Consider the following 27,326-nt stretch of genomic DNA (forward strand, 5'->3'; position numbering starts at 1 on the left):
GCCAGAACTGTGCTGACTAAGGGTGAAGGGGTGCCTGAGAATTGGGGGCGGGGTTTCCTCTCAGTGGGGCTCTTCTGTCCCGCGCTCTTCTCCGCCTCCCCCCCCCACCCCCCGCAAGCCCCGTGACTTCTGGTTTAGGGGCAGATTGCTGGGGAGCTAGTCTCCTTCCCCGCACTTTGCAGTTCACCCTTTCACCGGGTGCCTCCCCCGGGCTGCAAAGGGTGGGGGGCGGGGGTAGGGGGAGCCAATCCCGGCAGCTCCGAAGGGGGGAGGCGGCGGTGACAGCCGCGGGGAGGGGGCGGGAGGAGAAAGGCGGCTCGGCTCGGCTCCGCGCTCAGCTCCGCTCTGCCTCCGGCTCTGCGCTCACCTGCTGCCTAGTGTTCCCTCTCCTGCTCCAGGACCTCCGGGTAGACCTCAGACCCGGGGCCCATTCCCAGACTCAGCCTCAGCCCGGACTCCCCCAGCCCCGACAGCACACTAGGCCGCCAGGGGGCGCCGTGTGAGCGCCCTATCCCGGCCACCCGGCGCCCCCTCCCACGGCCCGGGCGGGAGCGGGGCGCCGGGGGCCATGCGGGGCCAGGGCCGCAAGGAGAGTTTGTCCGATTCCCGAGACCTGGACGGCTCCTACGACCAGCTCACGGGTGAGTCAGTGACGTGGGGGTCGCGGGAGGGAGGGTGGATTCCATTCCTCCAGACCCTTCCGCCTCTCCGACCCCGGCCTGGCCCGCACCCACACTCTGCCCCATTCCCAGGCACTCTTATGGCCGGTCTGGGCGGCAGGACACTGGGGATTCAAAGCCTTGGGTCCCGCAGGGGTTGGGGAGGAACAGAAGAGGCAGGTGTGGAGAGGCAGCAGGTGTGGGCGTATGTGACACAGGGCTGAGAGGGTGTCTGGAGTGGGAGGTGTTACGTGCGTGAGCGCCTGTCATTCTGTGTGTGTGTGTGTGTGTGTGCGCGCGCGCGCACCTCCCACAGCTGGTTGCCATGTGCCCTGGGCTTGGTGACAGCTAGGGTGAGTGTGATTGTATGTGGCAGTGCAATTGTATGGTCTCGTCAGATGTTTGAGTTTGCGTAGGACCCTGATTGTACTGATGAAGTTGTTTTGACCATGTGTCTCTGTTATATGTGCAACGATGGGTTGTGAGTGTGTAATTTTGTATGAAGTGGTGTGTAACTACCAGAATGTATCAGGGCTCCGCTTTAGGGTGGCTTGTCTCTTTGTAAGACTTCATGACCATGAGCCCTCTGGGCAAGAATTTGTTAAAGTAGGTTGTGTTGTGTTTTGTGATTGTGAGATTAGTGTTCAGTGCTAGTTGTGTACTTTCATGTGGTGATGTCTGCAGCGGGGCTCTGTGAGTGTCCATGACTTGTCTCATCCTTGCTGCCTCTCTGGCTTCCTGGTACAGATAGGGGTCTTTAGTACACCCCACTGCTTCACCAATTTTTCCACAAATAGCCCAGGTGGACCCAAGGAGGGACTTTAGTGTTCAGCTGCCCAGCCTGGTTTCCAAGAGACCTTATGGCTTCAGCACCTGGCCCCTGTAGGGAGGCTTTAGTTAGTGCTGGGTCAGCCCTCTCTCCCCACACCAAATCATGTACTCATTATTCTTACAACTGAATCCTTCAACCCCCAACAAACCTTTCAGAACTTCACTCGAACCCAGGAAAACACATCCTCTTGCTTCCCCTCCAGAGCCAGAGCTAGAAGCTCTAGGCCTGGGAAGTGCCATGTGGTGTCCTGTATGTCCCCCCAAACCACTTGGCTGCCCGGGCATCCTCTCTTTCCCACATGGGGAGGTATGTGAGACCAGTACATCTGTGCATGTGCATGTTCCTGGTTTGGTAGGAAGAGCCATGTGTTTGTGTAGGTGACTGTGTCACCCTGCGTACATTTCCATGTGTGTGTTTGCATCTCTCATTGTGCAGCCTGCTCTAGAAAGCCAGCAGAGTGGGAGGAGGGAGGCTGTCTCCCTGAGGCCAAAACAAAGCTGGGGAGGTGGAGGGAGGCCATGATCCTTGTCCTTCCTGAGGGGAGTGAGATTGAGACCTGGGAAGGGAGAGGGGACTAGGATGAGGTGCCTTGAGCATGTGTCTTCCCCCACCCCCCATCACTGTCCCTAGGGAGGCCCTAGTCAGGATCAGGGGAGCCACTCAGGCTGGCCCCAGATGAGAGAGCATGCCAGATGTGCCTCAGAGCTGGATGGAATCCAAAGGGCCCACTGTCCAGCTCTTCTATGAATTCTGTTCCCACCACCAGTTTAGGATTCTTGACAGTAGTAAGGGCCTAGGGGCCTTGAATAGCATCACATTAGTCAGTGTTTGCTTCCAGCTTTAATAGGTTCTCACCCTTAGTGAAACCAACCCTTCCCCACTTGGCTATTTGAATGAGGTTGGGTGGCAGAAGCATTTGTATTTGGAGATGCCCTGCCCCAGGTCAGTCAGGAATGGAAGTGTACCAACTATGTGACTTTTGTTCTCTTGGCCCTCACCTTTCTCATCTGTAAAAGGGAATGTTACTTCCTGCCTGCCTGCCTACCTCCCAAGGAAAATGGAAAGGTCAAATGTTGACAAGTATCAAGAATCGTGGTCCGGGTCTACAGCAGCCTAGCTGTAGATAGCTCCACACACGACTTGGAAAGTAGAAATAGGACTGCCAGGAGCTCTCTTCTCGAAGGGCGGCTTATTTTATAGCGGGAGACAAATCGGGTTGGGACGCCAGTGTCAACGAAGACTCCGGGCGGGCGGGCGGCGCCGAGCTCTGAGCGCTGGGAGATGCCTAAGCTGAAGCATAAAGGGGAGTCGTTGTCCGCGGTGCTGAAGCGCGCGCCAGGCCTCGCCTCCCCTTCCCTGCAGGTGGGATTCCTGGGATCGGATTTAGGGTGGTCTCCAGCTCCCGTCATCCCGGCCCATCAGGCTTGCAGGGAGGCAGCTGGAAAGTTACACCTCAGGGCATCCTGGGTACCTCCGACCGTTTTGCTTCCCCACTCCCACCCCAAGCTCAAAAGGGAGCTGGGAGAGACTCTTTAGGAAAAAAAACAAAACAAAACAAAAAACAGTCCGAGCCCCACCCGGATCCCTGTCTAATCCCTCGGGTCTTCCCAGGCCGGCGGGGCCACTGGGCAGTGCGGTTCCGAGGGGAAAGGCCGCGTTTAGCAGCGGCCCTGTCTGAGCGGAAGGGAGAAAGGCCAAGAGAAGATGCGGAGAGGGTTGGAGCCTGGCTGGCAAGCCCTGAGCTCGGTCCCCGGACTGGGATCTCCGTGGAGTCCCTCCGGCCCTGAGTATTGTTCCCGGGGCGGGGGCGCCCCCGTGTGGCTGCGAGGAGCCATGCGCACGGAGCTGCTTCGCAGTGGGTATAGTCGCCGTCAAGTGGACAAGATTTGCCCAGAGTTAGGAAGTCATTCTCACCACTTAAATGTAGGGTTTTCAACCAAACGTGCGGGATCTCAGTCGAAGGAGCGGGACCATATCTCTCCCGTAGGCTTTCCCAGGAATTTTAAGGCGTTGGAGAGTCCTGGAAGGGTTTACTTGGGGTCTAACCTGATAGAGATGTGTCCGGAGTCCGGGAAAGGGGCGCAGTGGGACCGAAGTGGGGGTGGGGTGGGGTGGGGGTGGGGCTCTTCTCGAAGCGTTCGGCTGTAGCCAGCGTATGGTGGTAGAGTCTGTGAACCTGCCGCACCGAGACAAACACAAATAGAAACAGTTATAAGAGCAAGGAATTTGGAGCCAGGAGACAGAAGGCAGTGGGGCGCAACTCTGCCGCCTCTTCTTTGCCACCCCAATACACTGGCCTCTTTCTCCTTCCTCCTGCCTTTCTTCCATTGGTCCAGAAAGTGTGGAAGTGTGGGGAGTTGCCATGACAACTCTGTCCTCTTACCCCTTCGGCTCTTTATGCCAAAATGGTGGGGGCGGGGTGCAGGGTGCGGGGAGGAGTGCGACAGGCGGAGAAAGGGGGGCTGAAAGGGGGCAATAAAAGATACGGTTCATTCCCCATCCAGCTCTTTTCTCAAAACCCACATGTGCCTGCCTGGCCTCCCCGCCAGAACCCAGAAAAATGCTCCCTGAGAAGGCTGCGTCCGCGCGGCCCCTCCCCGCCCCCCCAGTCCAGGAACTTTGGGGGCGGGTGCTTCACATGATGGGGCCAGGGTGAGCTCCTCTCGTGCGGCCAGGAGAACATGGGAAGGCTCCAGGGTTTCGATCCTATGCCTGCCGGGCCGGCCCTCCCGCGCCGCCCACGCGGGGCCTACCCGGGTGAGGGCGGAGACCGGACCGCCCCGGGGCCTGGGGGCGGAGCTTGGAGGCCGAGCTCTCCGCCAAACCATGAACCGATGCCCCCGCAGGTGCCGGAGCCCGCTGGGGCAGGCAGCGCGATCCCTCTACCAGCTGGTGACTGGGTCGCTGTCTCCAGGTATGAGGAAGGGAAGGGAGGGGCAGGATCTTTCAAAAAGTGAGCGAAGTGGGGTAGGAGCTCCGCAGAGATAGGGAGGGAAGGGCCCCTCACATAGATGGAGGGAGCAACATCCCTCCAAGGAAAGGGCTCCCAAGACGAGATCCCGGACAGAAGCGGAGCAGGGGATGGGCCTCTTACAGAGCAGGAGGAAGACAGCGCTCTTCAAAGAGGAAAGGAAAGGGGCATCAAGGTCCCTCACAATGGTGGAGGGGGCGGGGCTTCTCACTGAAGGCAGAGGAGGGGGCCTCAAGTGAGGGACAGGGAGCCTCCCAGGGATGAAAGGAGGAGGCTTGCAGCAGAGCAGGGAAAAGGTTCAGCCCTTTCCTGCATTTCTTGGCTGAAGGGGTCTTAAGATGAAGGGTCAGTGTTCAGAAGGAAAAAACCCTGAGATGGGCCTAGACCAACATGAACTCAGCTAGCAAGTTCATGCATGACGTGGGACTGATAGACTTGTGTGGCTTAAGGATCGTATGTCTCTGTTTTCTCTCTCTCTGGGAGTGTGTATTAATGGGATTGTGCATTACTAAGTTGTGCATTGCTGAGGTATGCATGGCTGAGTCTGTGTCTCTCTGGGGTTGTGATCACTGGGATTCTGTGACACGGAGACTGTGTGTACCTGGAGTTCTGTACTTTAGGATTGGGTTGAGGGTTCCTGAGTCTCTAAGTTGGTTGTGTAGCCTTCATGAGGTTGTACCTTGGTGTGAGATGTGTGGAGTGTATGAGATGTGGATTGTGAGTATCCCACTGCACTGCTGAGGTGTATGCACATCTCCACTTGCGTTTCCTTATGACTGCTTGGGCAGGGCCCACAGAACCCAACGTCCCCTCTGCACCTGGCCTCAAACAGACCAAAACAACCTGGTCCTGTGGCATTCTGAGATGTCGTTTTGGCTCTCTCCATGGGTATCCACTTGAGCCCCTGGAGTATAGGTAGGGCCTGTGGCCTCTCCTTGCCATCTGTCCCCCAAAAGGAGGGGAGATGGATGGTCCTGAGCCAGAATCATACCTGGAAATCTTTTGGGGAGCATACAACCTCCAAGCTCCCTGCTTGGGCCTGTCTCCAGTGACAGATGGCTGGAGCCAGGCAGGGCCAGCTCTCAGTCATTGCAGGCATGACTTCCAGGACCCAAAATAGCCCCAACGTCTAGGAAGGTCATTAATCACCCGATGCAGCTGGGGGCTGCAGTGTCTTTGGCCTAGCTGGGAATGGTGTGGGTCTGGGGGACTGAGAGAAGGGCTTTGAGGTCTTCACTGGCTGGGTTAACAGTGGTGGTGGGGGGTGGGACACAGGTAGACTGGAGAAGGTGGGACAGTTGCATAGAGTGGGTTCCCCCACAAGGCAGTGTTACTCACATTTGAACTGGGGGAGATAAATAAATAAATGATAGGAATATCTCTGTGGTAAGATTTGAGGGATCTGGGGAAGGCCCACCTCATGCCTCGAGATAGTTTTCCCTTGAGTTCCCACTCTGCCAAATTGCTTCCACAGAGATTTTACTTTGAGTGAAGAGCTAAATTCGTGGCACAGGGATGCTTGGGGAGGATGGATCTAGCAAGTTTCTCACTGAACCCGAAGACTTGAGAAGTCTCTGAGTGGGGAGAAGGGAGAGCCTGGAAAAATAACTCGTCCTTTCACTCCTGACAGACTCTGCCGTGGGATGCCTGCTGATTTAGTACCGTGAGTCCTGGCGAGGCTGGATCACGGTCTCTGAGAGTTGAGAGTGGGAGTTAGGAAAAGGAGGCGCCAGGGCCAGGGCCAGGGCAACTGGCTGCAAGTTATCAGTAGCAGGGATCAAGGAGCGGCTGTTGTGGGGCCCCTTTCCATTCAAATAGTTTGGCTTGGCATTCAAGGTTTCATGGAATTTGACCCTTTTTGATTTTATTACCCATAGCTCCCTTACCTAAACTAAGCTGTAGGCCCTAGGATTCCTTGACACCCCACACATACTGGAGAGACTGCCTGAGGGAGCTGACAGATCACTGACTCTGGTTAAACTCATTATTATTATTTGAGACAGAGTTTTGCTTTTTCAGTCAGACTGAAGTGGCATGATCTCAGTTCACTGCAACCTCCGCCTCCCAGGTTCAAGCAATTCTGCCTCAGCCTCCTGAGTAGCTGGGATTACAGGCAAGTGCCATCACACCTGGCTAATTTTTGTATTTTTAGTAGAGACGGGGTTTCGCCATGTGAGTCAGGCTGGTCTTGAACTCCTGACCTTGTGATCCACCCGCCTTGGCCTCCCAAAGTGCTGGGATTACAGGCGTGAGCCACTGCACCCAGCCAAACTCATTCTTTATTAGCATGTCAGCTGTTATCTTGGAAAAAAATCACTCTTTTTTCCCACGATAAGCAAGGAGCTTATCTTGGCGGGGAGCTTCAATTCCTTCATCTGCAAAATGGGTACACTACCACTCACTCTGACCATGTCAGCTGTAAAAACAGGAATAATAGGTCCTACCTCTCAGGTTTATTATGAGGACTAAGTGAGATACTACATGTAAAGTATCCAGGACACAAAATGTGCTGGATAAATATTATCTCTTTATTTGTTTATTTTGAGATGGGGTCTCACTTTGTCCTCTAGGCCGAAGTACAGGGGCACGATCATGGCTCACTGCAGCCTTGAACTCCCACCTCAGCCTCTCAGGTAGCTGGGACTATAGGTGTGTGCCACCACGCCAGGCTAATTTTTTTTTTTTTTTTTGAGACAGGTCTTGCTCTGTGGCTCAGGCTGAAGTGCAGTGGCGTGATGTCAGCTCACTGCAACCTTCACCTACTGGGTTCAAGCAATTCTCCTACCTCAGCCTCCCAAGTAGCTGGGATTACAGGTGTGTGCCACCACGCCCGGCTAATTTTTGTATTTGTAGTAGAGACGGGGTTTCACCATTTTGGCCAGGCTGGTCTCGAACTCCTGACCTCATGATCCACCTGCCTCGACCTCCCAGAGTGCTGGGATTACAGGCATGAGCCACCTCGCCTGGCCCAGGGTAATTTTTTGTAGAGACAGAGTTTTGCCATGTTGCCCAGGCTGGTCCGGGACTGCTGATCCAACCTCCTCAGCCTCCCAAGTGCTAGGATTACAGGCGTGAGCCACCCACTGTGCCTGGTCAAATGTTGATCTCTTTGTTAAGGTGGACAGTTGACATTTGAGCCTGACCTCCCAGTTAAGAAGCTTTTGCTATAACTCATTTCATAACCTGCCTGTAACAGCTCCTATCACCTATAGGCATCCCACAAATATTTTTTGAATTAGTAGATTCCTTAGAGTTCTCTCAGTGAGGCTGTCTCTCCCTACCCAGTGAGGGCATATTTGGTTCACCTTCATTGCACAAGCACTAGCTCAGAGCCTGGCACTCAATTTGTGTAGGTCCAGAGTTTTTTTTGTTTTTCTTTTAACATCTTTGCTCTCTCAGGAGGTTGGAATGTATTTGAGGAAACAAGACTGATACACAGAAATCTGGGTTCAAATCTCTGCTTCATATCCTGTTAGTTGGGTGACCTCAAGCAAGGCCCTTTATCTCTCTGTGCCTCATTTACCTCATTAGTAAAATCGGTACAATACTATTCACTGCCCGTCTCACGGGGTTGTTATGAGAAGCCATCGAGATAATAGTGTTTGTGGAAATGCTTTATGAACTGTTAAGAGCTATAGAAATGTAAGGGGGAGTGTTACGTTGTTAATAATGGTAGCAGACACATATTCAGCAGTTACTCTGTGCTAGGTGTTATTCTTTTTTTTTTTTTTTTGAAATGGAGTCTTGCTCTGTCACCTAGGCTGGAGTGCAGTGGCACAATCTTGGCTTACTGCAACCCCTGCCTCCCTAGCTCAAGCGATTCTCCTTCCTGAGCCTCCTGAGTAGCTGGGATTACAGGCATGTGTGCCACCATCCCTGGCTAATTTTTGTATTTATAGTAGAGACAAAGTTTCACCATGTTGGCCAGGATGGTCTTGAACTCCTGACCTCAAGTGATCCACCTGCCTCAGCCTCCTAAAGTGCTGGGATTACAGACATGAACCACCGTGCCTGGCCTGTGCTAGGTGTTATTCTAACAACTGTCCATGTATTATTTTATTCCCCCCTCCTCAGCAACCATATGAGGTGGGAAACTGAGGCATACAGAGGTTGAGAGCCCATCCAGTTATTGCAAGTTGCAAAGCTGGGATTTGAAACCAGGGAGTCTGGCACCCTATTCCATTCTAACACTTACTATTCTACAACACCTTTTACTGTTCCCACTGATAACATTACAGAATTCCCTGCTGAGTTTTGAGGACTCTGCAAGGAATTCAGTCAGAATTTAGGTTACTGGTAGACCACTGAAGGCTGGAGGCTCTGAAGGGAAGGGAATTTAAGCTGCCCCTAACGGATAGGTAAGAGGAAATGCAGAAGGGAGGGCAGCCCTGACAGAGATGGTAAGAGCAAAAACACAGAAATAGGATAGAGTTTAGTGTGTTTGAGCTACAGTGAGGAGGCCAAACTGGCTGAAACAAAAGTATCTACCCTGATGAGGGTAGAGGGAAGAATATTGCCAGGGGTGGAAGTTGGACAGTCATAGGGAGGTATTTGCTGGTTTCATCTGTAAATCAGTAACCTCTAAGATGTGAGAAATGGCAAGCAATCCCTAAATAGACTTTTTCCTAGGGGAAAGGAGTGGAACAGACCAAGCCTATTTGAGGTCGGACGCGGTGGCACACGCCTGGAATTCCAGCACTTTGGGATGCCGACGGGGGCAGATCACTTCAGGCCAGGAGTTCAAGACCAGCCTGGCCAGCATGACAAAACCCTACTTAAAAATATAAAAATCAGCTGGGCGTGGTAGTGCACGCCTGTAATCCCAGCTATTCGGTGGCTGAAGCACGAGAATCGCTAGCACCACCGCACTTTAGCATGGGTGACAGAACGAGACTCTGTCTCAAAAAAAAAAAAAAAGAAAAGAAAAGAAAAAAAAAGCCTATGTGAAGCGTCATCTTCTCACCCCTTCCCTGGATGGGGCAGGTCAGGGAGAAGGAAGGGATATGGTACTGTGTGAGGTTGGACGCGTGCCCCCCGGTGGTGGCTGTATAGAACTGCAGATCAGCCAACCTCTACCGGGGCCTTAGGGACTGGCCCCCACCCCACAAATTGGGCTGAGACACAGTCATCTCAGAGCCGGACAAGAGGGAGGGCTCCTTCTGGGGCCAATCCCCCTAAATTGGGCCTCCTGGCTGGGCCAGCTTTCTAAGAAGGGAGCCAGTGTAGTGTGGTGGTTTAGAGTGAAGGCTGAGTCAGACTGGGTTAAAATTGAAGCTCTGATCTTGAAGATTTGCTTAACTTCTCTTTGACTTAGTTTTACCACCTGTAATATGAGGATAATAGTACTGCCTTCATAGGCTTATTGTGAAAATTCAGTGTTACAACACCTGTAAGCACATAGCGCATTATCTAGTACATAGTGAATGCTCAGTCACCGTTAGCCAGCAGCGGTAGTAATGGTGTTACTAACCCAGAGGCCCTAGTCTTGTGGCTCATTGGCTCTGTAGGCCTCTCCCCACCCCTTTACACACACAAATACCCCACCAAGAAGAGGCAGGGAAGAGGAGGGAGGGACTCTGGGGATGCTGGCTGGGAGGGGCGGCTCCCTTAGAGGGTTCAGATTTCCCTCCTACAGCAGCTGGGCTTCTCCATCAGCTCAATAACAGTTCCTAAGGAGCAGGCAAGGCTTTGGCATCTCCTGGATGAGGTCCCAGCCACATAAGGAACCAGCACAGTCCCCCCTCCTCTCCCAAGAAACTTGGGTCTCTTGACCCCAAAGGCAGCTGCAATAAGTCCCCTCCCCAGAGGGTCCTGATGGGGTTAAGTGGCCTTTTTCTGCCTAGGCTACTACTGTATCTTATCCCCCCTCCCTTGGGCCTCAGTTTCACTGCCTGTGGCCTGTGGGAAGAGAGTGCTTCCCTCCTCACAGTCTCCATGGCAACCAAATCGATATTGGTGATATCCTCCTAGCAGGAGAGGTCACTGCCTTCTCCGCCATTATTCTCATACAATTCCATGCCAATACAATGACACAACAGTAGACTCACCCTCCAAATTATACGACACATCCATACCTAACAAACTTCAGACCCACATCCTACAACCCTACTAAAACACAGGAACCTCACTCCCCATGCACATTCACATATACTTCAACACACTCCCACACATGCAGACCATAGACACCCAGCTCACATACCCATATACACAAGAGTCAAAATGCATAACCATACGCCAAACACACACCTCTGTGACAGGTGCACAGTCACGTGTAAGTGCACAAAGACACACATAAAGGGAGACATACGCACTGCCATACTGACAAACACAGGAATAGACACACAGGAAAACACCTGGCCACCACAACATATTCTGACCCATGCATCTGATTACTTATACATGTGCAGATGGTAGTTTCTCACGCACATACACCATGCCCTTCCCTGCCTTCTCCCTAAGCTCAGCTCCTCCCTCTGCCCCCTCCCTTTGGCACAGAGTAGCCACAGGATGTCTAGGGGAAGCACTTCTCAGGGACAGAGGCGGGTCACTGCCCCCTCCCTCCTCTGGCCCATATCTTGTCCTGTCCTGGTCCATATTCTTTGCACCAAAGGTTCCCGAGGAGGTGCCAGTCCAAAGGCTGAGGTGGCCCTGCGAAGAGGAAGAGGCTGCGGCTGTGGTTGGGAGGCCTGTGGGGCAGAGGCGGGGTGATGGGGGAGAGGGAGGAGATCCTGGGAGGGAGAGGGGGAGGGAGGCTGCAGGCAGTCCTACTCAGGCTGGGGAGCCTGAGGGGGAGGTGGTGTGAGGCGGCGAACCGGCGTGTCTGAACCTGGGCCCTGTAGGGGCCATGCCCCAGGCCCACCATGAACCTGGAAGGGCTGGAGATGGTCGCTGTGCTCGTGGTCCTCGCTCTGTTTGTCAAGGTGCTGGAGCAGTTTGGCCTCTTTGAGCCTGTCTCCTTGGAAGGTAATCCAGGTGTCCTGGCATGTCTGAGCTGCTGGCTGGTGGGGCAGCTGCCCCACAGCACTAGGGAGGGTGTTTGTCTGTCTTCATGACTGGGGGCAGGGATGAGCAGGTGAGTGATGGGACAGGGATCTAGGAGGTGAGTAGGGGTGTTTGGGGGATACAACATCTGGGAGGGGTGAAGAGGAGGCCTCAAGGAGTAGATATGGAGGGAGGAGGGAATCTGGGGCACAAGGTGTCAGGAGGTGATGAGGGGTGCAGTGTGGGAGGACTGGGGTGTGGAGATGAGGAGGTGAGGGGATTCTGGGGGATACCAGGAGGGGTCTGGAGATAGGGAAGGAGTGTCTGGAGTAGAGGAGGGAGGTTCTAGGGATCCTGAGATAACAACAGATTTCTGGGGGGTCCTTTTTGGAGTCAGGGGCCCACCACGGTGCCTGTGCATCCTCTCCACACCTCCATCCGTGCAGTGTAGCTTATGGGGTGTGTGGGCTCAGTGTGTGAGAGACACAGGGTGTGACTTTGTGTTCCTGTATGTGAGAGAGTACAAAGTGTGTAACTGTGAGCCCATGTATGGGACAGGGATATGACTGTATGTGTGAGTGACAGGGCATGTGGCTTTGTGAGAAGGTGGATGTGGCCAGGCCTGAGTGGCACAGTATGTGGCTGAGCCTCTTTGGGTATCAGGTTGTGCATGTGGCTGTTTCCAGAGTTTCCTGACGATATACCAGCTCCATACCCAAGGCTTGGGAGGAGGTGGGTTCTGGAGGGAAGAGTGTGAACATTGTGAAGGAGACATTTATAGCCCAGCTCTGATTGGGGATGAGGTGTGGATCAGATCAGGGACGCTGCTTCCCAAGTCCCCTTGCCTCTCTAAGCTCCTGTCAGGATCCAAGTACAGAATGGTCTCCAGGGCCTAGACACTGGGAGTGGAAAATCAACTCCCCTCCCCAGCCCACCCCAAAGTCAGTAGGGAGAGTAATATTGGGGTGGAATGGGGAGCACTTCTGCCTCCCCCTTGGGAGTTTTGACCTCTCCCTCCTCTTCACGGCTAGAACTGTGTAACTCCATAGCATGGCTGTTCCCCAGTACCACCAGGGACAGGAAGACAGACCAGAACCATGATGGAGGACTGCAGGGTAAATACCTGGAAGAACTGGAAAAATATGAAGGAAGCTGGGAACAAGAGGAAGGTGCATGAACTGCCTGCTCTAGGGTTCAGTAAGAGCAGAAAACTCCTAGCTCACCCTCCATCCTCTGCTGCATTTATTGGGGTGGAGTGGGGAACAGGGAGTTGGACCTAGATGAACTGGGACAGCTGGGCTGAGCTTGTTCTCATTCAATCTGGAAAAGGTGAAGTTGATTGAGCTCTAACTTGCCATCCCTTTTAGATGGGAAAGGGGGAAGAGAGGGCATCTGGGAATCCCAGGAGTCTTGGGCTGAAGGCAGCCATTCTGTTCTCACCTTTAGAGGAGACAGAGGCTTAGAAACAGGTAGCGGGCTGGGGTGGGGGGCAGGAGAGCCACCCCCGAGTCGGGCGACTACACCATTGGAGGCCCCAGGCGCAATCTGGCTTTGGGAAACCAGAGTCCAGGCTAATGGAGCCCTGGGCCAGAGGCCAGACCGCCATCAATCCCCCTGCCTGGCCCACTGCCTCCCTCCCACCTCTCCATGGCTCCTGGGGTGGGAGGGAGGTAAGGATATGTTGAAGGAAAGGAGGTGGTTACTCACCCAGTTACCTCCTGAGAACAGGGCCTGATTTGGAGGGTGAAGCCTGGATTGGGAGGGTGGAGTATATGGAGGGGGAGTAACCTTTAACTAAAGGAAGTTGGACCCCCTCCAGGAATGGACTGAGGCCAACTTCAGCCACTGTGTCTGGGATCTGACCCAGGAATCTGGATGCAGTGCAGCTGGGAGGCACACAGACACACACACACACACACACACAAACACTGAGGGTCCTCTGGGGGTGCAATTAAAGCTGTAGAGCATGTGCAGAAATAAGGGGAGAAGAGGGGAAGGAGAGCCATGATCAGTGGGCCATGGATAGCCCCACAATACACCAGAATACTCCCCTCCAAGATCTCTTATTGCCGCAAAGTTTACTATTATTTCACCCTCAAAGAGCAAGCCATACTGGAAAAGACTGTGAAGGGGCCACAGTTTAGGGTAGATGAGTTAGCTGATGAGGAACCCTGCCCTTTGGCAGAAAGATTCTGGGTGCCTTGGAATGAGGAGGGGTTACAGGAAAGAAAAGTGGGTGTACCCAGGAAAAATGAAGCCTCTGTGGGTGAGGTATTGAGGTACAGCCTTAGATATCTGGGTGCCATGGGGACCCAGGTCACAGTATGATATGGGTATGTTTCATGACAACCTTGATATGTATCATAATGTTATAAGGTCACAATGTCATAGTGTTCTTTGTAGACTCACATGTCATGATGTCCCAGAGGCATTGTGTGGTTTTGTGTGGTTTGTGTGGTTTCATCATGCTGTGTGTGAGATGGCCTATATGGGTCTCCATGTGTGTGCATCCTGTTTTACTTAGGTCAGTTTGTATATGTTTGTGTTAAGGAGTAGCAGGTCATTTTGTGTGTGTGTGTGTGTGTGTGTGTGTGTGTGTTGGAGCATGCATATTAGGCCATCAGGTGTGAATTACTGGATATCAAGCTGTCACTGGCACCTATCACTGTGATGTATTGTTCTACATGTCACTATACACGCCTGTCACTGTAGGTGTGTATATGAGAGAGGTGTTCTTACCCAGGCAATCTTTGGGTTGGACATCATCCTGAGAGGTCCAGCCATGGCACTTGAACCAAGGGTACTAGGTCAGCAAATACACTGAGGCCACTGCCACCTCATCCTTGCCGCCTTGCTGTCATCGGCCACGTCCCATTAAACAAAGTGCCTGAGCCTCACCTCTATGGACCCACTGGGCTCCCCTAACCCGATTCCAACCACCCTTGCCATTCCTTTCCTCCCCTTAATTCCTCCCCCAGCCTGGTCCCCAGATGGGGTTGATTTGTGACTGGCAGGGAGGGGACAGGGAACAGAGGGACAATGGGAGTTAATGTGCCTTCCTGGGGTCTTCTCTTTTCCCAGGCCACCCTCCAGGGCCCACTAAAAAAGCGCTGAAGCAGCGATTCCTCAAGCTGCTGCCGTGCTGCGGGCCCCAAGCCCTGCCCTCAGTCAGTGAAAGCAAGTGCCTCTCATGTGCTTCCGGGGGCGGGGCCCGATGTGTGTGTGCGTGCGTGTGTATGCGTGCATGTGTGCGTGTGTGCCCCAGGCCTGCGTGTGTGTGTGTGCGCATGCTCCAGGCCTGCATGTTTCGGGGGGCCGTGCCCCAGGCCTGCGTGTGTGGGGGTGGGGCCTGCCCCAGGCCTGCGTGTGTGTATGTGTGTGCACGTGCGGGCGCGCGCGCGTGCCCCAGGCCGGCGTGTGTGGGGGGGCGTGCCCTACCCCTGCACGTGTGTGGAGGGCGTGCCCCAGGCCCGCGTGTGTGTGTGTGTGTGTGTGTGTGTGTGTGTGTATGGGAGGCGTACCCCAGGTCTGCGTGTGGGGGAGGGGCGTGCCCCAGGCCTGCGTGCGTGCGTGTGTGTGTGTGTGTGTGTGTGTGACCAGCGTGGCGAGGGCGGGGTGGGGGGGGGTGGGTGCTGGCTGGGCTGGAGCATAAGGGGGCGTGGCTACTGTGTGCATGTGCGGCTGAAGCCAGCGTGTGTGGGCGTGGTCAGTTGGGAGCGGGTGTGTGTCACCGCTCCTGCAAAACTGTGGGACCCGAGAGTGTGGGTGTGACCATTGTGACCGGGCTGAGGCCTGAGTCTGTGTAGCTGTGGCGGCCTGTGTAGACCAGGCGGCCGTGAGGGTCTGTATGTGGCTTAGCTGGGTGTCTTCAACTCTGTGCGGCCACCCCCTTCCCCCACCGTGTTTTGGACCTCTGATGTGTGTTGCCTATGCCCCGACAGGACGGTGACAGGTGTAGAGGATGGCGCCTGCCCTCCTCCAGACGCCAGGGTATTTGGGTTTTCTGTCCCAGCCTGGTCCCCTGCTGAGTGATCTTGAGTTGAGTGACCTCGCTTTGTCTCTAGGTCTCCATTTCCTCAGTTGGGCCTTGCCCACCTCATAGGATCATACTGCATTTTGCAAACCATAAAGGCCCGCTTTGTAGTTATTTGAGCGTGCTGTTGTGTTGGACTTAGATGGGTCCCACACGGGGGTGGATTCGGAAAAGGACAGGCGTGAGTCCCGCAAGCTTGTGTGCATGAGGTCCATTTCGTGTGTGTCTGTGCTGGTTGGGCGTGCCTTTGCACGGGCTGGGGTGTGAGGTTTGCTCTGAGTGAGGGGCCAGGTGTGTGTCTGCAGTTGGCCGGGTCTTCCGCTTTCTCGGTGACAGTTCGCTCCCTTCAGCATTAGCCGCCCCAGCCTCCCTCCGCCCCCACAGACCCCGCCTGCTGGACCCAGGTGACTTACGCTCCTGGTGGGGGCGGGGCGGGGCAGGGCGGCTTTGCCATCTTGGGGTGGGGGGCACTTGCCTGGGGGCTGGACGTTGGGGGCGGGGCGGGATTGAGATTGGGCCGGGGGTGGGGTCTGGATGGAGGTTGGCTGAGCTGGGCGGGGCATGGCTCAGGCATGGCTGGGATAGATGGGGCTGGGCGGGGCGAGGGGAGGGGCTGGGCGGGGCGAGGGGAGGGGCTGGGCGGGGCAAGGCTGGGGCTGGGCGGATCTGAGTTGGTCCCCGAAGGCCCGGAGCTCTGACCCTCAGACGCCCCCTCCTGAACGCGCTTTTCCCACTCCTCCTTTTCTGAAACGAAGATGCTGCTGGGGGCCTTACCCTCCAACGAGGGATCAGGGCCCAGGGGCGAGCACTGAGTTGGATCCCTGGCTCTGGGGCCAGGCCAGGCCTTGGCCCACTGATAGACCTCGAAGATGGCCAGCATCTTTTCTCCTTGCCTCAGTGTCCTCGGCTCGGGGCCCAGGGAACTGGCAGCCTGGTCTCCGGCATCGGATAGGACCGGGGGTCGGGGAGGGGGTGAATGGGTCAGTGATTTGAAGAGGGGTCGCGGAGGCTGGGCCTGAGGCGCGGCTGTCCTCACCGCTCCCGCAGACAGCGTGGAGGATGAATTTGAATTGTCCACCGTGTGTCACCGGCCTGAGGGTCTGGAGCAGCTGCAGGAGCAAACCAAATTCACGCGCAAGGAGTTGCAGGTCCTGTACCGGGGCTTCAAGAACGTGAGTGCAAGGCGAGGCCAAACTCAGCGAGGGTGGGACAGGGAAGCCCGTCCACAGCTTCCCAGAAAGCATGGCTTGGATGCTTGAGGTGCGGGCGGAAGGGAGGCGAGGCCCTGAGACTGAACTTCTAGCTGGAGGTTCTGGGGCGGGGCCAGAACGGAAGCGGCGCCTGTAGACTGTCAGTTTCGTTCCATGTTTTTTATTTGTGCACTGGGAAAGAAGTCTTGCTTCCCATCACATGAGCCACGTGGTGAGTCCTCTGGAGGCTTGAAGATTATCCCCCTCCCTGGGAGTCTTGGGCCATGGAGGGTGGGGGCGGTGAATGGAAGGGGATTTTGTCTCTGCCCTCAGCCTGGTGCCCTCTCCTTCCAGGAATGTCCCAGCGGAATTGTCAATGAGGAGAACTTCAAGCAGATTTACTCCCAGTTCTTTCCTCAAGGAGGTGAGGGGACAAGGCCCAAGGAGAAGCAGCTGTCCTTCTCTATCTAGGCTGAGGGAGGGAGGGATTCTGGAGGGGCTGGGAATGCCAAGGTGATGGGCGGTATGGGGAACTCCGTAGAGGGAGGAAGTCCTCTCCTGTGTGGAAGCCAACTTCTCCACACTCACCCTGCAGACTCCAGCACCTATGCCACTTTTCTCTTCAATGCCTTTGACACCAACCATGATGGCTCGGTCAGTTTTGAGGTGAGCTGGGCGAGGTTGGCCAGGGAAGCCTGTTTCCTGGACTTCAGGGCCAGGATCTCCAGGCCAAACCCAGAGAAGGGGTTGGGTGAAGAGTACCCGAGGACACAGCTCCCTCCTGCCTCCTTCCCAGGACTTTGTGGCTGGTTTGTCCGTGATTCTTCGGGGAACGGTAGATGACAGGCTTAATTGGGCCTTCAACCTGTATGACCTTAACAAGGACGGCTGCATCACCAAGGAGGTGCAGGGCAACTGAAGGGCTGGGGGTCTGTGGCGGTGATGGGGGTGGTGTGCAGAGGGTGATGGGAGGGAAATATGACCCACATATACCCACAAGCAAGGGATCAAGGGAGGCTGGAGGCTCTGAGGAAGGATCCTTTTCTCTCTTGGCCTAACAGGAAATGCTTGACATCATGAAGTCCATCTATGACATGATGGGCAAGTACACGTACCCTGCACTCCGGGAGGAGGCCCCAAGGGAACACGTGGAGAGCTTCTTCCAGGTACTTGGGACTGGGTAGGCTGGAGGGCCCTGGAGTGAAGGGAAGGAGGCCAAGAACCAGCAGGGAACTCACCTGACTTCTCTCTGCCTCTCTCTTGCCATCCCTCCTGTTCTCCCTGCCTGACCACCTTCTTGCAGAAGATGGACAGAAACAAGGATGGTGTGGTGACCATTGAGGAATTCATTGAGTCTTGTCAAAAGGTATAGCTCCCTGACCTCTACATTACCCTGACCTGGACTCAGGCCTGATTTAGTAATGTAGGGAAAAGTTTCTTTGGGCAGAATACCACCTTCCCACCTCACCCCCACATTTCAATCCTATTCCTTTGTGGGAGGCTTACCCCTTCCCTACCTCAGGTCTCTCTGGGCATGTCCTTCCTCTGTGCTTTTGAATGTCCCCATCTGTGACTGTGTCCCTCTCCCTGTCTCTGATAAGCTCCTTCTCTTTCTCTCTCTTCAATCTGCCTCGCTCACACCATGGCCACAGGATGAGAACATCATGAGGTCCATGCAGCTCTTTGACAATGTCATCTAGCCCCCAGGAGAGGGGGTCAGTGTTTCCTGGGGGACCATGCTCTAACCCTAGTCCAGGCAGACCTCACCCTTCTCTTCCCAGGTCTATCCTCATCCTAGGCCTCCCTGGGGGCTAGAGGGATCCAAGAGCTTGGGGATTCAGTAGTCCAGATCTCTGGAGCTGAAGGGGCCAGAGAGTGGGCAGAGTGCATCTCGGGGGGTGTTCCCTACTCCCACCAGCTCTCACCCCCTTCCTGCCTGACACCCAGTGTTGAGAGTGCCCCTCCTGTAGGAATTGAGTGGTTCCCCACCTCCTACCCCTACTCTAGAAACACACTAGACAGATGTCTCCTGCTATGGTGCTTCCCCCATCCCTGACCTCATAAACATTTCCCCTAAGACTCCCCTCTCAGAGGGAATGCTCCATTCTTGGCACTGGCTGGCTTCTCAGACCAGCCTTTGAGAGCCCTGTGGGAGGGGAACAAGAATGTATAGGGAGAAATCTTGGGCCTGAGTCAATGGATAGGTCCTAGGAGGTGGCTAGGGCTGAGAATAGAAAGGCCTGGACAGATTATGATTGCTCAGGCACACCAGGTTATAGCTCCAAGTTCCACGGGTCTGCTACCACAGGCCATCAAAATACAAGTTTCCAGGCTTTGCAGAAGACCTTGTCTCCTTAGAAATGCCCCAGAAATTTTCCACACCCTCCTTAGTATCCATGGAGAGCCTGGGGCTAGATATCTGGCTCATCCCTGGCATTGCTTCCTCTCCTTCCTTCTTGCATGTGTCGGTGGTGGTTGTGGCGGGGGAATGTGGATGGGGGATGTCCTGGCTGATGCCTGCCAAAGGTTCATTTCACCCTCCTTGCTCATCGTCCCTGTTTTGAGGGCTATGACTTGAGTTTTTGTTTCCCATGTTCTCTATAGACTTGGGACCTTCCTGAATTTGGGGCCTATCACTCCCCACAGTGGATGCCTTAGAAGGGAGAGGGAAGGAGAGGCAGGCATAGCATCTGAACCCAGTGTGGGGGCATTCACTAGAATCTTCAATCAACTTGGGCTCTCCCCACCCCCCCAGATAACCTCCTCAGTTCCCTAGGGTCTCCTCTTGCTCTACTCAATCTACCCAGAGATGCCCCTTAGCACACCTAGAGGGCAGGGACCATAGGACCCAGGTTCCAACCCCATTGTCAGCACCCCAGCCATGCTGCCACCCCTTAGCACACCTGCTCGTCCCATTCAGCTTACCCTCCCACTCGGCCAGAATCTGAGGGGAGGGCCCCCAGAGAGCCCCCTTCCCCATCAGAAGACTGTTGACTGCTTTGCATTTTGGGCTCTTCTATATATTTTGTAAAATAAGAAATATACCAGATCTAATAAAACACAATGGCTATGCACAGGCTGCCGTCTCTGCCTTTTGTCCCTCCCACCTACAAATACTACACAACCCCTAACTCATGTACCTGCAGCCTTTTAGATCCCCAAGAAAGTGGCTTTCTTTTCCGTAGTTGGCCATACCTTGGCATGAGACTGAGACACAGGCTCTGGAATGGTTGGAAACCCACCCAACCTCAGGCTCCCACATGAATCTCCCTCCCACACAACCTGAGAGGAGACAAGGAAGGAAGGACAGGACACTGATGTCCCAAAGACTGTGCCAAGCAAGCTGTTTTTTAGCTGACATTCTTACAAGTTGAATCACAGATTTCTAATTTACAGACTTTTTAGTTAATCTCAAAGTGCTTTCTTTTGAGGGGCCTCCCTTTAGTTTCTTTTTTTCTTTTTTTTTCTGAGATGGAGTGTCTCTCTTTCGCCCAGGCTAGAGTGCAGTGGCGTGATCTCGGCTTTACTGCAGCCTCCGCTTCCTGGGTTCAAGCAATTCTCTTGCGTCAGCTTCCCAAATAGCTGGGATTACAGGCATGCACTGCTATGCCCGGCTAATTTTTGTATTTTTAGTAGAGACAGGGTTTCGCCATGATGGCCAGGCTGGTCTCGAACTCCTGACCTCATATGATCTGCCTGCCTAAGCCTCCCAAAGTGTTGGTTACAGGCGTGAGCCACCGTGCACAGCCCCTCCCTTTCGTTTCTAATGAAAGTTCCTTTGTGTCAACATTCCAAGCTTGCCTCCAGTATAGATAAATATTTTTTGTGTCCATACCCCAGCCAGGAATGATGGAGGAATGAGATGGAGTGGACTCAGCGCAGGTCACCATGAGGCAGATGGCATAAAGGATGACACGGACTTTCTGTGTGTTCCCACTCTTTCTTTGTTCTGCTCCTGCAGAGGGACCCACCAATGGTCAGTTCCTCTCATCCTTTCTCTGGGTCACCATTATGGGTGATTAAACTTCACCATCCATAGGAGGAGTATCAGGCCTTCTCCTCCCTCATGACAAAGTCAAGGGGAGGGATATGTTGTCCAAAAAGCAAAAACTCACTTTTAGCATCCATTGTTTTATCATCTGTGTTCCCTGCTTATATCATCAAAGAACCATCTGCTCCTTGGGTCCTTAGGTTTCTTTGAGTCATCAGCATAAAGATCTGATAAAAGCCGTGGGCCCACTATCCAGAAGAAAAAAAAAAGGCAAGAATTCCCATGCATTTTTGTTTCCCTGAAGCTCATCTATGGGTCCTAAGTTAAGAACCTGTGATCTAGAGTGAGTGCAGCGGCTCATGCCTGTAATCCCAGCACTTTGGGAGGCTGAGGTGGGTGGATCACTTGAGGTCAGGAGTTCAAGACCAGTTTGGCCAACATAGTGAAACCTGGTCTCTACTAAAAATGCAAAATTAGCTGGGCGTGGTGGCGCATGCTTGTAATCCCAGCTACTTGGGAGGCTGAGGCCAGAGAATCCCCTGAACCTGGGAAGCGGAGGTTGCAGTGAGCCGAGATGGCACCATTGTACTCCAGCCTGGGCAACAGAGTGAGACTCTGTGTCAAAAAAAAAAAAAAAAGAACATGTAATCTAGTCTAACCCTCCACTTCATAGAAGAAGCAGGCTCAGAAAAGGGAGACTTGCTCAAGGTCACTCAGTAAGTTTGTAGCAGGACTGAGACTAGACTCAATCCCTCAAGTCTGTCAACAGTGGCCTTTGGGCACAGTAAAGAGTTGTATGTGGGCCGGGTGCAGTGGCTCACGCCTGTAATCCCAGCACTTTGGGAAGCCGAGGCGGGCAGATCACGAGGTCAGGAGATCGAGACCATCCTGGACAACATGGTGAAACCCAGTCTCTACTAAAAATACAAAAAATTAGCTGGGCGTGGTGGCGGGCACCTGTAGTCCCAGCTACTCGGGAGGCTGAGGCCGGAGAATGGCGTGAACCCGGGAGGCGGAGCTTGCAGTGAGCCGAGATCGCACCCCTGCACTCCAGCCTGGGTGACGGAGCGAGACTCCATCTCAGAAAAAAAAAACCAAAGAGCTGTATGTGAAGGGTGGATGCTGTGTATGTTATGCATAATCCAAGCAAAGTGACACTATGACAGGCTCTCATGATGCCCTCTGCTTTTCCTTTATGGCACTTCTCAGTTTATAACCATATATATACTTACTTGGGTAATTATTTACTTGTCTTCTCCTATACACTAAGTTCCTGAGGGCTCCCTGAGTGCCTGGACTAGGGTTTTTTTCTTCACCATCTTATCCCTGGGGCCTGGCACCTAATAGGCCTTCAGTAAATAATAATGGATGAAAGGACATGGTGAATATGTGTATATAATTACATATGCATGGAGACAGTTTTTTTTTTTTGTTTTTGAGACTGGGTCTCACAATCTCAGCTCACTGCAGCCTCCACCTCCAAGGCTCAGGTGATCCTCCCACCCCAGCCTCCCAAGTAGCTGGGACCACTGGTGCACGCCACCACGCCTGGCTAAATTTTTGTATTTTTGGTAGAGACAGGGTTTTACCACATTGCTCAGGCTGGTCTCGAACTCCTGAGCTCAAGCAATTTGTCCAACTCAGCCTCCCAAAGTGCTGGGATTACAGGTGTGAGCCATCATGCCTGGCCCAGTTTCCATTTTCTAAGGTAGATTCAAGTTTAGTGGAACTGAAGCAGAGAACTGCTAGTAAGCTGAGAAGTGCCCCAGAGCCCAAACCTACAGATGAGATCCGGAAAAAAAACAGTAGGTTGGCATTCAGATTGTCACCCAGGCTGGAGTGCAGTGCAGTGATCTCCGCTCACTACAACCTGCGCCTCCCAGGTTCAAGCGATTCCCCTGCCTCAGTCTCTGAGTAGGTGGGATTACAAGCACATGCTGCCATGCCCGGCTAATTTTTATATTTTTAGCAGAGACGGGGTTTCGCCATATTGGTCAGGCTGGTCTCGAACTCCTGACCTCAGGTGATCCACCCGCCTCAGTCTCCCAAAGTGCTGTGATTACAGGTGTGAGCCACTACACCAGCCTCAGATTATTTCATCTTGGCCATTGGTTGGGTTCTGAGTGTTGTCAGCTGCTCCATCTCAAAATACTCTCCTTTCTTGCCTTCCAGTATTTCCTACTCTCCTGGTTTTCCTCGTGCCCTTCTGGCTACCCCTTCTCAGCCCTCCCTTATAGACTCATCCTTCTCAACTTGAATTTTAAATCTTAGGCCCCACAGCTCAGACCTAAGCCTCTTTCCCAAACCACCCCTAATCCCACGGTTTTAAACACCATCGATATGCAGAGGCTCCTAAGTTTATGTCCCCAGAACTCTCTCTTCTGAAATCCAAAACCTATCTATCCAACTGCCCCTCGCTTTTTTTTTTTTTTTTTTTTTTTTTGTCACCCAGGCTGGAGTGCAGTGGTACAATAATAGCTCACTGCAGTCTCAAACTCCTGGGCTCCAGCGATCCTCCCACCTCAGCCTCCAGAGTAACTGGGGCTACAAGTGTGTGCCACCCACACCCTGCTAATGTTTTAATTTTTTGTAGAGATGGGGTCTCACTGTGTTGCCCAGGCTGCTCTTGAACTCCTGGGCTCAAGTGATCCTCCTCCAGTCTCAGCTTTCCAACGTGCTGAGATTACAGGAATGAGCCACCACGCCTAGTCCAGTTGCCTATTTGAGATATATATATATATATTTTTTTTTTGAGACGGAGTCTCACTCTTTCACCCAGGCTGGAGTGCAGTGGCGCGACCTCGGCTCACTGCAAGCTCCACCTCCCAGGTTCATGCCATTCTCCTGCCTCAGCCTCCCGAGTAGCTGGGACTACAGGCGCCTGCCACCGCGCCCGGCTAATTTTTTTTTTTTTTTTTTTTTTTTTTTTTTTTTTTGAGACGGAGTCTCGCTCTGTTGCCGAGGCTGGAGTGCAGTGGCGCGATCTCGGCTCACTGCAAGCTCCGCCTCCCGGGTTCACGCCATTCTCCTGCCTCAGCCTCTCCGAGTAGCTGGGACTACAGGCGCCCGCCACCACGCCCGGCTAATTTTTTTTTTGTATTTTTAGTAGAGACGGGGTTTCACCGTGGTTTCGATCTCCTGACCTCGTGATCCGCCCGCCTCGGCCTCCCAAAGTGCTGGGATTACAAGCGTGAGCCACCGCGCCCGGCTGCCTATTTGATATATTAATGTGGACCTGTAATGGTTAAACTTAACATGTTCAAAATGGAGCTTAGATTCATGCCTTTTCAGTCTTTCTCATCTCAGTAAATGACACCAACATCCATCTAGTTGCTCAGGTCAAAATTTAGAAGTCTTCGTTTCTTCCCCTCCTTCATTCTCCCTCCGCCCCCATTTAATCAATCACCAATTCCACCACCAAAGGTACACCACCTCTCTCTCTCTCTGATGCTGTTTCCCAGCCCAAGCCACTATCGCTACTCACCTAAATTACTCCTTCCTATTTGTCCATCTGAAGTAGCTCCTCCTTGATGCAGTTGGCAGGTTTCTTCCTTTAATAGCCCTTACCACAAACTGTGAGTTCCTATGTGTGTACTGAATTTGTTATTGTCTGGTTCTCCAAACAGAATGTAAAATCTGTGAGAGCAGGGCCCTATCTCATTCATTCCACAAATATTCATCATAGGTCTACTAAGCATTGTTACTGTTGTAGGTGTTGGGGGTGGGTGGAGAGAGGTGGGTGGAGAGAAGTGTGGTATGGTGAGAAAGTGTATAGCAGTTATGTGGCAAGAACCACTCTTCAAATTTGAGGGACACAGAAATGGGGCCAACCTTCCCTATGAGACTGGACTGTGGAAAGTAGGAGAAATTGTGGCTGCTGACTTGCTGGCAGTGATTAAGGCAAAGAGGAAAATGTCATGAGACTAAGGACATCAACCAGAATGACAGCCCCCAAATCTCCTGTCAACCTATAAGGAAGAAGCTGAGGCAAAATGAATACAAGTAGAGAGTTTATTATAAGCTTGAGGATTGCAACCCAAGAGCATAGATTCAAGTTGAGTTGCCCTAAATAGACACTGATTAGCAGCAGTTACAAGTGGATTTTTTTTTTTTTTTTTTTTTTTTTTTGAGACGGAGTCTAGCTCTGTCGCCCAGGCTGGAGTGCAGTGGCGCAGTCTCGGCTCACTGCAAGCTCCGCCTCCCAGGTTCACGCCATTCTCCTGCCTCAGCCTCTCCGAGTAGCTGGGACTACAGGCGCCCGCCACCACGCCCGGCTAATTTTTTGTATTTTTAGTAGAGACGGGGTTTCACTGTGGTCTCGATCTCCTGACCTCGTGATCCGCCCGCCTCGGCCTCCCAAAGTGCTGGGATTACAAGCGTGAGCCACCGCGCCCGGCCACAAGTGGATTTTTATAGGGAAAGAAGAGGCAGTTCCTGAGTTATTTACCAAGAGTTTACATTAAAATAACATAAGCTATTGATTGGCTATACATTGTTAAACTATAGGGTGTGTGTTTGAGTGTCCAGTACAACATTATTAGGTTAATTTATAGCTACTTGTGGCAACAGCAAGCAGTGTCAAGAGATGAATACGTAACTCAAAGGAGGGAGGCACAGGATGTGATCCTGTCATTTTATTTTCTTTCTTTTTTTATTTTTTGAGACCTGCCACCTCTGCCTCCCAGGTTCAAGTGATTCTCCTGCCTCAGCCTCCCAAATAGCTGGGATTACAGGCACGCACCACCATTCCCAGCTATTGTTTGTAGTTTTAGTAGAGACGGAGTTTCAACATGATGGCCAGGCTATTCTTGAACTCCTGCCTTTCTGCCTACCTTGGCCTCCCAAAGTGCTGGGATTATAGGCGTGAGCCACTGAGCCTGGATGATTCTGTCATTTTAATGCCTCGCTAGGCCTATTTGTTTATTTGTAATTTTTAAAGATTTATTTATTTTTTAATTTTTAAATTTTTTTTTTTTTTTTTTTTTTTTTAGAGGCAGGGTCTTGTTCTGTGGCTCAGGCTGGAGTGCAATGGTGAGATCCTAGCACTACAGGTGCACACCACTATGCCTGGCTTTTTTTTTTTTTTGAGATGGAGTTTAGCTTTTGTTGCCCAAGTTGGAGTGCAATGGCATGATCTCGGCTCACCACAACCCAGGTTCAAGTGATTCTCCTGCCTCGGCCTCCTGAGTAGCTGGGATTACAGGCATCTGCCACCATGCCCAGTTAATTTTGTATTTTTAGTAGAAATGGGGTTTCTCCATGTTGGTCAGGCTGGTCTCGAACTACCAACCTCAGGTGATCCATTTGCCTCGGCCTCCCAAAGTGCTGAGATCACAGGCGTGAGTCACCACTTCCGGCCTATTTTTATTTTTTTATAAAGACTGGGTCTGGCAATATTGCCCAGGCTGGTTGCAAACACCAACACTGTGCCCAGCCATCTGGGCCTGATAATTTAAAAGGACTCTCATTCCTCAGATAAAAGTTCTTTTCGGCCAGGTGAGGTGGCACATGTCTGTAATCCCAGCACTTTGGGAGGCTGAGACTGGAGGATCACCTGAGCCCAAGAGTTCGAGACCAGCGTGGGCAAGATGTTGAGACCCCCCCGTCTCTACCAAAAATGAACAAATTAAAAGAGTGTAGTGGCGGTCACTTGCCTATAGTCCCAGCTACTTGGGATGGCTAAGGCGGGAAGATCCCTTGAGAGCCCAGGAATTCGATACTTAAGCTATGATTGCACTAGCCTGTGTGGCAAAAGTGAGACCTCTTCTCTTACAAAAAAAAAAAAAAGTTGTGTTCTCAACCCCAACGGACCACAATATCCAGTAAAGCTGCTATGGCCCCTAACTCTCAGCACAGGAGGTCCCTTAAGAAAATGCTTGGCCGGCCGGGCACGGTGGCTCACACCTGTAATCCCAGCACTTTGGGAAGCCGAGGCAGGTGGATCACCTGAGATCAGGAGTTCAAAACTAGCCTAGTCAACGTGGCGAAACCCCGTCTCTATTAACAACACAAAAAATTAGTCAGGTGTGGTGGCGCGTGCCTATAGTCTCAGCTACTCAGAGGTTGAGGCAGGAGAATAGCCTGAGCCCAGGAGGTGGAGGCTGCAGTGAGCCGAGATTGCGCCACTGTGCTTCTGCGCTCCAGCCTGGGCGACAGAGTGAAACTCCGTCTCAAAAAAAAAAAAAAAAAAAAAAAAAATGCTTGCTGCTAACCCACATCTCAACAATCCAGGACTGAAAAGAAGAGGGACCATGAAAGTCCTTGAAACTACAAGTTGGGCTACGGCTAAAGAAGGTAAATATCAGACTGAAGTGTAAGATGGACATTACTAAGTCTTAATCATCATTTCATGTTTATACCTCACAGGTTGAGACAGATTTCTCAAGCAACATAAATGTAAAGTGCATTAGGGTAGGTCTACAAGAGAGCTCTGAGAACATACAGCAAGGAGACTCAACCCCATCTAGGGCTTAGGGAAGGCTTCCCAAGGAAGCGATGCCCATGCTGAGGCCCAAGGGATCTCATGCCCCACTGCACACACCGCGCGCTCCCCATTCCCAAACAAGGCAGGCTTTTCATCCCTCCCTACCTTTGGACTCTGTTGTTCGTTCCACTTTCCTGGAGTGCTGTTTTCCCTCCCCTCCTGCTCAGTCAGGCTAACTTCACATC

General features: G+C 52.8%; 1 protein-coding gene across 16 annotated transcripts; it reads left to right on the forward strand.

Annotated features, from left to right (window-relative positions):
* Positions 1-152: 152 nt before the first annotated feature.
* Positions 153-27,322, forward strand: KCNIP2 (potassium voltage-gated channel interacting protein 2). Of its 16 annotated transcripts, XM_063628238.1 has the most exons (11): positions 160-641; positions 14,525-14,620; positions 15,782-15,880; positions 16,524-16,648; positions 17,021-17,090; positions 17,262-17,332; positions 17,463-17,570; positions 17,728-17,832; positions 17,970-18,032; positions 18,319-18,381; positions 19,271-19,740. In XM_063628238.1, exons 1-10 carry the CDS (start codon positions 569-571, stop codon positions 18,364-18,366), a joined length of 858 nt encoding a protein of 285 aa, XP_063484308.1. In that variant the 5' UTR covers positions 160-568; the 3' UTR covers positions 18,367-18,381; positions 19,271-19,740. The 16 variants fall into 16 exon arrangements, with proteins under 16 accessions (XP_055107391.1, XP_063484303.1, XP_055107374.1 ...); XM_063628233.1 differs by lacking the exons at positions 18,319-18,381; positions 19,271-19,740 and adding an exon at positions 27,024-27,322 and having other exon boundaries at positions 158-641; positions 15,827-15,880; XM_055251353.2 differs by having other exon boundaries at positions 161-641; positions 18,319-19,740.
* The last annotated feature ends 4 nt before the right edge of the window (positions 27,323-27,326 follow it).

The sequence above is a fragment of the Symphalangus syndactylus genome, chromosome 2, assembly GCF_028878055.3.
Source record: "Symphalangus syndactylus isolate Jambi chromosome 2, NHGRI_mSymSyn1-v2.1_pri, whole genome shotgun sequence".
Lineage (NCBI taxonomy): Eukaryota > Metazoa > Chordata > Mammalia > Primates > Hylobatidae > Symphalangus > Symphalangus syndactylus.

Excerpts from the sequence above, each read along its gene's own strand:
- KCNIP2 (XM_063628233.1), top strand. The coding sequence starts at position 569 with ATGCGGGGCCAGGGCCGCAAGGAGAGTTTGTCCGATTCCCGAGACCTG. Across the intron at positions 15,881-16,523 it reads ACCCCGCCTGCTGGACCCAG|ACAGCGTGGAGGATGAATTT; the intron begins GTGACTTACGCT and ends CCGCTCCCGCAG. Across the intron at positions 16,649-17,020 it reads TGTACCGGGGCTTCAAGAAC|GAATGTCCCAGCGGAATTGT; the intron begins GTGAGTGCAAGG and ends CTCTCCTTCCAG.